Genomic DNA, 12,870 nt, shown 5'->3' on the forward strand with positions numbered 1-12,870 from the left:
TTCATTCATTGGCCCTTTGGCAAGCTCCTGAACTAAGCAGGAAAGCAAATGAAGCCAGTTCATGCCTGTGATGTCTCATCACAGCTGCATTATTTTCTATGATCCTGTGGGAGCATTAGTGAGTGACTGAGGATTGGAACTTCAGGGTTCTATCCTACAGTCTGGGTCTAGGGAGACTCTGATGATAGCCAGATCATTTCTCCTGCTCTAATCCACTCTAAGTGTGCCGACCCCACCAAATGTATAAACCAAGGAATCACAGAATCAGCAATGTACTTTTATTTAAGGCAGAAGTGGGGAAAGTCTATGCCCCTTCGCTGCCCTCCTCCTTCCTCTCAGTCCTATTCTAGATCAAACACTGGAACCTGCTGGAAAGGCTGGTGAGGGGTTGAGAGGAGGGTGGCAGGGTTATGTACCCTTACCTCAAATCAGCTTCCTTTCAGCTATACCCACACTCTCAGGATTTAGGAGCCTCTAGATTTCACCTAAGGGAAACACAGCTTTTCTAGTCCTCAGATGGGAAAGCTGGGGGAAGGTACTCAGCATTCACCCTTCTGTGAACTAAAGAGACCAGCCTTCCCAAGGTGCAGGGAGGAAAGCCCCTCAGAGGGGCTAGGAGAGGAATGACAAATACAAGGGATAGATGGTCTCTTGAGTGAAGTCAAGTCTGGGCAGGCCTGGCTGTGCCCTCATACAGGGTATGGGTTGTCCAGGACTGCCACTCCTGCTGCCACACCACCATCTGCATGCTCAATGGCTTTGGTTCGAAGCAGATGTCCCACGTGCTTGTTCATCACAAGTGTCTTTCCCTGTCTATAGAAATGGGGGCAGGAGACACACAACTCCATTACCAAGATAGCCCACACACCCAAAACCTTCCCTGGTCCCACATGAGCAGTGTATGAGTGACAGACTACACCCAAGGAAGTGCTAGGATTTTAGAATTGGATTTGGATTTGTGTCCTTGCTGGGAAATTACTAGCTCTGTGACTTTGAGCAAGTCATTCAGCCCTTCTAAATATCAATTTCCTCAATTTAAAATAGAGTTAAAACCTCTCACTTTGCAAGGATTAAATAAAGCAGGAAAAGCACTTAGCATGGTCCCAGGCTCACATTTCATGTTCTGTAGCTGTAAGTTTCCTTCTCTACCTCTCTCTTAAGATGGCTGTGGTGGTAGGTTTGGGGGGAAGTGGTGGGCAGAGCTGCTATAAGTGGTTAGAGGGAAAGATTATAGAGAGAAAGCTATGGTCAATAGCATGGTAGGATCTGCTATTCCTACATTGCTTTATCTTGAAGGACAAACTTTGCAGGAAGTGGTTTAAGGGACCAGGAACTATTCCTTACAAATTCCCAAGCAGTCTTTGCTTCCTGATTCTTTAGTGCTCAAATCCAAACCCAGAGGCCACTCAGCCTTTCAAAGGCACTGATTATCTTCTAGCTGGCCCCACCTACCTTTCCCCAGAATCCCTGGTGGCCTGGAAACTGGACCCAAATTCTCTTCTTCCCTGGGGTCTCCTTCTAGTCCAAGGCTACTTTCTCATCCATCTTGATACTACTTACAATTTCTTTTATAGTTACAAAACACTTCTCATCTGGGCTCCATTTGATAGCCCTGTGATGTGGGCTGGTCTTGGGTGCTTGGCTTCATTTATTAGTTAAGGAAACGGGTAACATGGTGAGGGACTGGCAGAGCTGGGACTGAAGCCCAGGATTCCTGTTCCCTGTCCTTTGCTTCCTCTAGGCTCGCTTGGCTGACCCTCTGACAAGGAGGGGACCCTCTTGATTGGCTTACCTGACATAGACCCCAAAGATGCCGAGCTCTGAGATGCACTGGACCACCCGGACAGGGCTACCAGGCCGCAGAAGGCAATTTCCAAAAGGCTCAGGTTCAATCTTTTCCATGAGGATATAGGAGGCCCTCTCCTCGCTGTCCTTCAGCCGTTCCAGGACCTGTACCATCTCCTCTCCGTATAGGTTGTTACCTGCAATGGCACTGGCCAGTCACCCTGGAGCCTCTGCCTACCTTCTCCACTCTGTGTCCCCACTTCTGTGGTCAAGGCAGCAGCCTTAGTTCCTGACACCAGCTCAGTGAAGCAGGGCAGGCCTGGTTCCCAAGGAGGGAATGTCACTTTAACAGGCGAGTCCTTACACAAGCAAACACACCTTCCACCACACCATCCTCCCCTAGTTCTCTTCCTACCTGCTTATGGCTTTCCTTAACTGACTGACTCCTGCTCCTCTTAACTGTTGGGATTTCCAAGGAATCCATCTGCCACCCTTGTTTTCTCCTCTACGTACATATATATATATATATATTTTTTTTTTTACGATCTCTTCTAAGGCTCCATCTATTATTCAATGACTTGTTAACTCCCAAATGTTTAACTTAAGTTCACTGTTCTAGACATTGCACGGATATCCCATGGGCTCCCAAAACAAACTCAATGTGTCCAAATAGAACTCATTACTTCTGCCTGAACCTGCCCCCTCTTGAATCTTCCTACTGCCAATCAGGTGAAAGGCATTCCTGAGTCATATTAACTCCTCCCTCTCCACTACATGTCACTAGCTCAGACATGTCTCTTTAGTCTGTACTCCACAATGTCATAGCCCTCGCCCAGGCCTCTGCATTTCACTTCTGGACAATTATACTCCTCTGTGGTCTCTGTTACCAAGGTCTCCCCTCATCCAGGATAAGCTCCACTATGGATGAAACATGGATCCTCTATCAATCATGTGTCCCTTCCCTCCTTAAAACTCTCTAATGGACTCCCAGCACCCTCAGGATGAAATCCAAATTCTTATATATTTTCAATATCCTTTATAACGATGTCTCAAAACATTTTTTCCTAGCCCAAGTCTCTGCCTCCTCCCATCTCTTATGCTACACCCCAGCCTTACCAGTTACTCATCAATCCCCAAACATACACTTCCATGGACCAGTGCCTCTGCTTGAGGCTGCTCCTTCTGTATGGAATGCTCTCCTTCCTTCCGCACCTGGTCAACTCCTCCTTATCCTTTAAGACCAAGATCAGAACTCATCTTCTCTGGGTGTGTGAGGCAGCCATGATCCCTGCCCTCAAGGAGTTCAGACCAGGCAGGAAGACATCCAACCTCCTGATTTGCCCTATCCCACTTCCCCACCATCTAGCCACAGGCATCTCAGACCAAATTTGTCCAAACCCTCCCATTATGGTTAGGTTTCCCTGTGCTCAATAGCACTTGATCACAGGGTCTCCTGGGACACCGTCCAAGATGAGAGCCTGTGTCAGTTCTTCCTGTGTCCCCCAGAGTCTGGGACTTTGTCCATAGCAAGTGCCAATTGGCATTTGTAACAGCCTGCTAGCCCCCTTTCCACTGAGCAGCACTACAAAGGTGAAAGCACTTACCTCCGCCCTCTCTCTGGGGCTTTAGCACGAACTGACTAGGGGCAGCAAGGGCTTCAGCAATGGCCTGGTCCCCTTCTTCACCCTGGCAGGAGACAACAGAGCAATCACCAGCAGTTTTAGGCCAGAGGCAGTCCTGGTTATGCAGAGCAGCATCAGAGGAAGAGCAGGAAAGGGAAGAGTGATATCCCCTTCCAACTAGATGCTACCGTCTGGATGTGACCCCCCAACAAGACCCCTAAAGCAGCAAGTATAATGAGAACAAGCTTCCTCTGGTGATAGTTCATGGTTCCGCAGCAGGAGGCCTGGAAAGCCCATATAGACACTCCCCAAATCTTGCTGTCCAGCCCAGCTCCTTCCCCTTTCCACCTCCTACCCCATTTCCCCTTTGCTGATGAGCTCACGATGGATTCCAGCCCCCCTCCCCAGGGCTCTAGGGGTTCTCACACAGCATCACTAACCCAAGTCTAGCCCACTACCAGCTCCAGCCTCTCCAACACATTGGGTTCTGGGTTCCTGCCACCTGGGAAGCCTGTGGTAGGAGAAAGAGGCTACCCACACACCATGTCCAGTGAGTAGAGACCAGCAAAGGTGGCACGGAGGCGAGCCACAGTCTCAGGCTGGCCAGGGAGCAGCATCTCCAGTATGCCCATTCTGCTCAGCTCCTGCTGCACCTTCTTTGTCCCAGCCAGCTGGGTGGCAATATCTGGGCATTTGACAGCACGTGACCTCTCCAGTAGCAAGCGTGCTTCCCAGTTCTGCAAAGGGAAGAAAACAAAAGGAATTCTACTTTATTTTACTTTGGCTGACCTTTGTTGAGCATCTGTCAGGTGCCAGGTATCATGCTTTCTTTTTTCACATTCATTATCTCCCAGGGTCACCACAACATCTTTGGGAGACAGATGTGGATTCTTCCAATATGTAGGATTCTTGCCTTCTGGGAGCTCACAGTTTAGCACAATGGTGCGTGACTATTAAAAGGGAAGTAACAAAAGGGATAAGGGTATAGAAAAATGGATGAAGAGGTTTGAAAGAGGGGGGACACTTGTGTATGAATTTAGCTTCCTAATGTACTCCAAATAAAATCCAAATTCCTTACCACAGACTATAAGAACCTTCGGGATCTGCCTCCTGCCCCCTTTCAACCATGTCAGTTTCTTGACATCCTTCCATCCCATTCTCGTAGTCCAGTCACACAGGCCAAACACACAAATACCATTTCCACCTCTGCATTTGTTGCTTTTCCTTCTGCATGGAATTCTTTTCCTTTTGGCTTTTCCAGTGGATGGCTGGATCCTTCTCATCCTTAAGTCTCAGCTGAAACTACCCTATTTAATGTGGGCTTCCCCATAATTCTCTATCTTTTCACCCTACTGTTTTATTCAAAGAGTTCCCCTCAACTAGAAAAATTATTTTTCTATTTTTGCTTACTTTCTGATGACTATCTCCCCGACCAAAATGTGAGCTCTGGCCCTTGTTGTCTGTCTTATTTCCTATTGTATCCACAGTGTCTAAAACACAGTGCTTGGAGCTTTGTAAATGCTCAACAATTTTTTGTTATTGTTTACCGAAGTGAAAGCTAAGTAGTCAGGTAGGCAGATCAGACTCAATGGGGAGGCGTACTCAGATTAGCAGAATAATAAGAGTAAAGGCCTGCAGGTGCATAATCATAGGCTATATGTGCTGTGGAATTTGGGGCATGAGAGGCAGGTAAGAAGCTCTGAGGCTCCTAGGAGTTTGGGGTTTAAGAGGCAGGTTAACAGGGGCGCCTGGGTGGCTCAGCAGGTTAAAGCCTCTGCCTTCAGCTCAGGTCATGATCCCAGGGTTCTGGGATCGAGCCCCACATCGGGCTTTCTGCTTAGCGGGGAGTCTGCTTCCCTCTCTCTCTCTGCCTGCCTCTCTGCCTACTTGTGATTTCTGTCTGTCAAATAAATAAATAAAATCTAAAAACAAAACAAAACAAAAAGAGGCAGTTCAACAGCAGAGGACCATGCCTCCAGTTGTAGTCCCCATTCTGACAGTGGGGTATAGCCTGTCCCCAACTCCAGACCACATCAAACTGCTCACAGTAGGATAAAGGCCAGGGCCTGAGGAACAACACCCACCCCCACCCACACTGTCCTCCCGTTGATCCAATCAGTCCACCTCCACCCCCTCGCCTGGTCTTCACTAATAATCTCAGCCACCTTTGATGTTCCAGGCAGAGTTACAGGTGCCCAGAACATCAGAGATAAACCCAAAGAAGTACTCCATTATGTTAAGAACAAGGAAGCAAAATTCATAGATGAGCAGGGGCTTTCCTGAGGTCACCTAGCAAGTCACTAAGCCTTGCAGATTTCATCTTCATGTTCTACACCTGGTCTGAGTTTCTCAATTCCCTTAAAATGACTTCCTCCTTATGCTCAAGTTCCTTTCCCTGTTCGCTCAACCTCTTCTCTCTTTTTAAAGTTTTCTTTGGCCCTTTCCCCTATGCCCTCTCCTGAAGCCTGGATCCATTTTCCCAATGGACAGTTTTTGTCTTCTCTAGTTGGCAAGTTCCCCCCACTCCTAACCACTTTCTAGAGGAAAGGACCTTCTACAGAGCTTGCACCTCTATGGAGTTGCTTCCTATACAACCAGGCCTTAGGGAGAATCCTATATTCAAAGAATTAGATATCTGGAAGGAGCTCCCTCAATTTTTTGAGTTCCTCAACTTACAGAAATTGAGCCCAGAAAGGGTCTGGAACCTGCCTATAGTTCCAGAGGCAGAGCCAAAGTCTCATGATCCCTATCATGCTGCTCATGGTATTTTCTAACTTACTTCTCCTAAGTGAAAGCAGAGCCTCTTAGCTTCTCCATGCTGTGGATTTGGGGCAGGAGGAGAATAATGATATACTGGAAATGCCTCTGGACTGAGAATCAGAAAGCCTGGGAATCTGTGGGATATTAGATAAGCCTCTGCATCTCTCCAAACCCTAGTTTCTCCATCTGTATGATGGGGATAATTATACACCTCACACAGTGGTTGTAAGGATTAAGGGAAATAATGGATGTGGAATGTAATTTTGAAGCCACATGGTATGATAGCAAGATAAGGTGATGATATCATTATTGTCATTAACATGAATGGACAGAAAAAGTTTCTGACACAAATAAAAGAGAAGTAAGAGTTGGCAGGAAGGAAATGTTCAGTGGTACAGTGGAACTGGTTTGCATTAGCTAGCCAGAGCTGATTGTACCCATCTCCTTCTAACTCTGCCCAGAAATGTTAAGTTGGTTAGCTTGAAATTGGCCACAATGGGAGTACACCACAGAAATCACTAAATGCTACAAATTGGGGCTCTCCCCCTGAGAAACATGACATTTGCCAGCATATCCCTAGAAACAGTATGAAAGGCTGAGGCAACATGGATTCCTGAGGATTCAGATTCTAGAAGACAGTGTGTTTATAGAGAATGAGAGGTAGGAAAAAACTTACAGGAGAACAGGAGATTCCACCAGTAATTTCCCTGAGGATCACTGAGGCCAGGGCTCAGGGAAAAACCCAGGTTGTTGTGATGCCTGAGCTCAGTCTCTAAGGAACGTGGTCGGTCCTAAGAGGCAGAGAATGGTCTAACAAAATACCAACCTGTGGACTGTACTGACTCGGCATGTAGCCATTCCGGAAGTAAACCACAGCCACTTCCTGGCCGTCCCTAGAACACAGGATGGAGAAAGCTGCTGTGTTAAATTATAACTGATATGTTCAGCAGTTCAGTGTATTTTAAGATGGATCAAAATGAGTTTGGTTTCTTTCAAAGTCAGTCCGCATAGTTTGCCTAGACCGGGGTTCATTGGAAGCAATGAAAATAGCTACCCATACCACCACTTCTTCCAGTAAAAACATGAAGATATGCAGTAAGGAATGCTTTAGAATATTCCAGATCTAGAGTCATTCTAGGAAGGCCAGAGGGAAATAAGAAGGCAACTAGAATCAAACCAGATAAATAAATTTTTAAAAAGGGCCCAAAATTACTGAGTCTTGGAATCATATTGCCATGCCTAGCAAAACACACTCATACTACTTAAAATAGCTGAAACTAGGTTGCGATTCTTTGAAACGGTGGATGTGAGGGTGTGGAGATGCAAAATTATGAGTCTAGTCAAGACACAAACTGCCTTGAGTGGAGACCAGAGGCCAAACTCGGGATCTGACAAGATGGCCGGGCTTGCCGAGGATTATCAAGGAAACCCAGTGTTTGCTGGCAGAACCAGTTCCTGGCATTAAAGCAGAACCAGATGAGAACAATGCCCACGGTTTTCATGTGGTCATTGCTGGCCCCCAGGATTTCCCCTCTGAGGGAGGGACTTCTAAACTTGAACTATTCTTTGTAGAAGAACACCTGAAGGCAGCCCCTAAAGTATGTTTCATGACCAAAGGTTATCATCCTAATGTAAGTAAGTGGGAAAAATATCATTAGATATTTTGAAAGATAACTGTACCCCAGCGCTGTAGATCTGCACAGTTCCATTATCAATCCAGGCTTTGTTAAGTGCTCCCAATCTGGATAATCCATTAGCAAATGTGTAGCAGAGCGGCAGAAGACCAACGAAGCCCAAGTCATAGAGCTAGAGCACAGACTAAAATTTAAAATCGATCTGACCATCAAGTGTGCATCCTTCTGTTCTGTCAAGGCTTCTTCCTTTTTTGCTTGCATTTAATGGACACAGTCTTAGAAATACTACAGAATAAAAACCCAGACATCTTAAGTCCTTTGGTGATTAAATGCACATTATCTATGATTAAAAGACAAATCTATGTCTTGTCTTGATGCAAGACATGTTGTAAAACATGAGCAGAGACTAGAAGTACCATCTGGATTGCTGTGAAATGTTTAAAAACAGTGGCCCCTCTCTGCTTTTATTTATTTCTCCCATCATGGTTTAAGTATAAAGCACTGTGAATGAAGGTAGTTGTCAGGGTGTGAGTGTTTTTCTTTTTCTTCTTTTGAGGGGGAGAAGTAGCTTTATTTTAATTTCATGGGCTCCTCTCCCCCTTTTTATGGTGATCTAATTGCATTGGTTAGAGGCAGCTAACTAGTTCTTTAGCCAAGTTTAACTTTATTTAGACACTGTAGTTGGACAAGTTTGACTTTCTAAACCAATACGGGAATATTAAACACACAGCCCTCATAAGTAACATTGTGATTTTGCTGTCAAGTGTAGAAACCTTCCTTCAAGAAAAAGCTTCTGACCATTTTGTATGGCTTGTCTGGAAACGGCTGTAAATCTTGTGCTATAGTAAAATAAATTTTGTTTTATTCTAAAAAAAAAAAAAAGACACAAACTGTCTTCTTTTTTTCCCAGACTCTTTTTTAATATCTTCCCTTTGATTTCTTTAATATTGTCTGGTATATCTGGAAAGTAAATTAATGACTTTGTTATAAAATCATATTTTGAAAATAGTAAGTAGTATTGTGAAATTCATGGAGGTTCTTAATTTTAATCACAAATGAAAAAAAAAACCATAAAGTTCCAGGTCTAAATATGTATGTTGCAAGCAACGCTACCCAATTAAGTGGTACTAAAGTCACTTAGTGGAATCCCCCTGGAGAGAAGCACAGGGGCTGGCTTGGAACACAAATCCAGGTCCCTTGAGGTCTTGCCTGGGCTCAGAGAACAGCTCTGAGATCAATCACAGAATGAAAGAGCTATTCCTCTTCCTCCCTGACTACCCAGCCCCACTGCCCTGGCCTGAACTGACCAGCTATGAAGAGGGGAAAGAAAACTTTTAGGAACCCAGGGGCATATGAAAACCAAGGTTATTTAATTTTTTAAAATATTTTATTTATTTGAGAGAGGTAGCAAGAGAGAGCACAAGCAAGGTGGGCGGAGGGAGAAGTAGGCTCCCCCTTGGGCAGGGAGCCTGATAAAGGGCTCAATCCTAGGACCCTGGGTTCATGACCTGAGCTGAAGGCAAATGCTTAACCAACTGACCCACCCAGGCACTCGAACCAAGGTTATTTTAAGAAGGCCCTTGTCAAGAAAGTCAGTACCTCTCAAATGACCCCTTAGAAGCAGAACATGACCAGCCTTCTCCAAACTTCCCTGAGGTAATGGGGTATTTTACCCCTGAAATTCAGAGGAGGAAAGTTAAGCCATCACATCTCCTAGAAGAAAGGATTACTGGAGGAAATGGTTGACAGGATGAGTTTCCCAAAGCAGCCCTCTACTGGATCCTTGGGGAATGCTCCCTGAACACTTACATAAACAGCCTTCGGTCTTGGTCCAGAGACCCCTTTTCAGAGACATCCTCAAACCTTCGACGGATTACATGGATATTCCTGGAAAAGTTGGACAAAGGTCAGAAGGAATGGCTGCTCTGTTCCGAATGGATCTTCATGATCCCGGGGCCATGTCTGGAGGTCTCCCCTCCTTTACCTACCTGGCTAGTAGCTCATTCTCTACAGCACGCTGGTCAAATATGTTCCTTTCCTTCTCTTGAGCAATCAGTAGCACCAGAGCCCTGGGGAAAGAGTAAACACAGTTGGCAGAAGTGGCTATAAAGTTGTCCTCCCTCCATCCGACCGTCTTTCAAGAGTGAGAATAAGAACACAGCTTCCCTGAAAGAGCAGATATTCTCTCAAATCAGGAGGGTCTCAGGCGATATGTGAGGCTGTTAACACATTATTTCCTGAAACTAGTAAACCTGAAGAAATGGGAGATGTCTCTGCTCCTTCTCCATTAGGTAGATGAAATATTGCAATGATGTTAATTTTCTGTGCAAATTAAAATTTAGGTTTAAAATCATCCCCAAGACCCAAGAGGACTTTTTCTAAGAACTGAAAAATAATGATTTTTAAATGTTTCTAAAAGAATAAATAGGTGAAATTACTGAAGAATATTTTATAGAAGAATAATGCTGGGAGCTGGAGGCTAATGACCCTATTACCAGATTATAAAGTATATACTAAAAGAGCATATGGTTCTTGTATGATACATTAGACTAGCTCAGTGGAATCCTACAGAACCCTAGAGAGCCAACTATAAAAGCATTATCTCTTGGTGCCTTCCAACATTTCTGTGATGTACATACGGACACATTTTGTTCCACAGTTACTAATGGGATCACTGAGGCTTCCCTGACCTCTTCCTTTCTGCTATCCACATACTTTTTTTTTTTTTACATTAACATATAATGTATTATTTGTTTCAGGGGGACAGCTCCGTGATTCATCAGTCTTAAACAATACACAGCACTCACCATAGCACATACCCTCCCCAAAGTCCATCACCCAGCCACCCCTCCTTCCCAACCCTCTCCACTCCAGCAACCCTGAGTTTATCCTCATACTTCTTAAAGAAGCAGGAGCTCAAGGTTTCAGGGAGAAGCTAATGCCAGAGAACTATCTGGCCATCAATCAGGCTATTTATAGTTATCAAAGACAGGTCCAGTCTCTGACCTGATGATCTTGAGGGACAATACTCAGCAGTAATGGAGTACCAAACTCCATTTTGCTGGGTGCCCACGGATATTTGCTGGAAAACTTGGATGGCTAGATTTTGGCCTAGCAATCTAAGCAATGCATTCCTTCCTCCTGTACTTGGCCTGTGGTCTGTTTGTTTCTGCTTTTCTCTACTCCACTGAGCTTCCTGGACTACATTCTGTGTGATTCCTTTCCACTTAGCTGAAATACAGGTCCTAGTATGCCTCCTCTCTTGGCTTGTCTGAAATCTCTTAAGGTCAGACATGACATTGAGCTGAGTCTTGGCTTTGAGTTGGGTATCTGAGAGACAAGCTAGAAATGGTGCTCTCATAAGCCATCCTCTCCTGAGAGAGTCCCAAGGGCCAATGGCCTTGCTTTTCATATTGTAGCCTGATTTGCTCCGCTCATGGGTGGGAAGGTGGCACCTAGCCCAGGCTGGCCCACCTCCAAGAAGAGGAGGAGGAGGGAGGCTGTAGGCTGTAGGTTAAAGTAGAACTGCATTCCATGATTAAGTGAGCCTGCCCTCTGACAAATAATCATAGCCACCCTGAGAAAACATATTCTACCTCCTCCTGCCTTCAGTTCTGAACAGTCTTTTGGGAGCAGGGCTAGGAAAGTTGTCAGCTAAGGAAGGTAAAGTGGCAGCAGTGTGCTGGCTGGCAGTGAGGACTCCTGATCACAGCTCCCAGCATTTTATACCAAGAGTCCTTTCTTATCCTTACTCATTCTAACCACAGGCACTAATAAATTTTGAAAGAGTTTGAATAATTATCATCTGAATAGGAATCATACATTCATACCCAGGCTTCTTTTAAAAAATTCTCCAAAGTTATGAGATAACTGATGAAAATTCACCTGCTCTATAAACGCTTGAGCCTTAGTTTTTCAATCCATACTATGGGAACATTCCTCTTAGGGGCAGAACAATGCAGTAGAAAGCAGGCTTTAGAGGCAGACAGACATGAATTCTACACTTACTAGCTGTGTGACTTTGGGCAAGCTATTCCACTTCTCTTGAGCCCTCAGTTTGCTCTTCTGTAAAATGAAACTAGTACTCTTAGAACGTAGCTGCTGCTGCTGCTACTACTACTACAGCTATTACTGGAAGTACCACAAAATGATCCTCACCAAGGTTTGTTTTTGTTTTTGTGTCTTTCAAGCTTTTATTTAAATTCCAGCTAGTTGGGGCACATGGGTGGGTCAGTGAGTTAAGTCTCTGCCTTCGGCTCAGGTCATGACCTGGGATCGAGCCCCACATCGGGCTCTCTGCTCAGCAGGGAGTCTGCTTCCCCACTCTCTCTCTGCCTGCCTCTCTGCCTACTTGTGATCTCTCTCTCTGTGAAATAAAAAAAATAAATAATAAATCTTAAATTCCAGCTAGTTGGGGCACATGGGTGGCTCAGTGGGTTAAGCCTTTGCCTTCAGCTCAGGTCATGATCTCAGGGTTCTGGGATTGAGCCCCACATTGGTCTCTCTGCTCAGCAGGGAGCCTGCCCACCCCCCCGCCTGCCTCTCTGCCTACTTGTGATCTCTCTCTCAGTCAAATAAATAAATAAAATCTTAAAAAAAAAATTCCAGCTAGTTAACATTTGGTGTAACATTAGTTTCAGGTGTAGAATATAGTATTCAACACCCAGTGCTCACAAGTGCCCTCCTTAATACCCATCACTCATTTAACCCATCCCCTACCCACCTCCCCTCCAGTAACCCTCAGTTTGTTCTCTGTAGTTAAAAGCCTGTTTTCTGGGGGCACCTGGGTGGCTCAGTCAGTTAAGCGTCTGCTTTTGGCTAAGGTCATGATCCCATCGTCCTGGGATCTAGCCCTGCATGAGTCTCCCTGCTCAGCAGGGAGTCTGCTTCTCCCTCCCCCTACTCTTGTTCTCCCCATCCCTCAAATAAATAAAAATCTTAAAAAACAAAACAAAAAAATAAGAGTTTTCTGGTTTGCCTCTCTTTTCTTTCCCCGACTATGTTTATCTGTTTTTTTCTTAAATGACATATATGAGTAAAATCATATGGTATTTGTCTTTGACTTATTT

General features: G+C 45.0%; 1 protein-coding gene across 2 annotated transcripts in view; it reads right to left on the reverse strand.

Moving 5' to 3' along the window:
• Positions 1 to 264: 264 nt before the first annotated feature.
• The window catches only part of GSS (glutathione synthetase), a 29,752-nt gene continuing 17,146 nt past the window's right edge, over positions 265 to 12,870 (reverse strand). For both annotated transcript variants that reach the window (XM_045980377.1, XM_045980378.1), the window contains exons 7-13: positions 9,790 to 9,870; positions 9,611 to 9,688; positions 6,994 to 7,060; positions 3,950 to 4,144; positions 3,390 to 3,471; positions 1,793 to 1,982; positions 265 to 813 (exon numbers count right to left, since the gene is read on the reverse strand). In XM_045980377.1, the coding sequence (XP_045836333.1) occupies positions 690 to 813; positions 1,793 to 1,982; positions 3,390 to 3,471; positions 3,950 to 4,144; positions 6,994 to 7,060; positions 9,611 to 9,688; positions 9,790 to 9,870 (817 nt within the window). In that variant the 3' untranslated portion in view covers positions 265 to 689. The remainder of the gene's footprint in view (positions 814 to 1,792; positions 1,983 to 3,389; positions 3,472 to 3,949; positions 4,145 to 6,993; positions 7,061 to 9,610; positions 9,689 to 9,789; positions 9,871 to 12,870) is intronic.

This window comes from Meles meles, chromosome 16 (genome assembly GCF_922984935.1).
Source record: "Meles meles chromosome 16, mMelMel3.1 paternal haplotype, whole genome shotgun sequence".
Taxonomy (NCBI): domain Eukaryota; kingdom Metazoa; phylum Chordata; class Mammalia; order Carnivora; family Mustelidae; genus Meles; species Meles meles.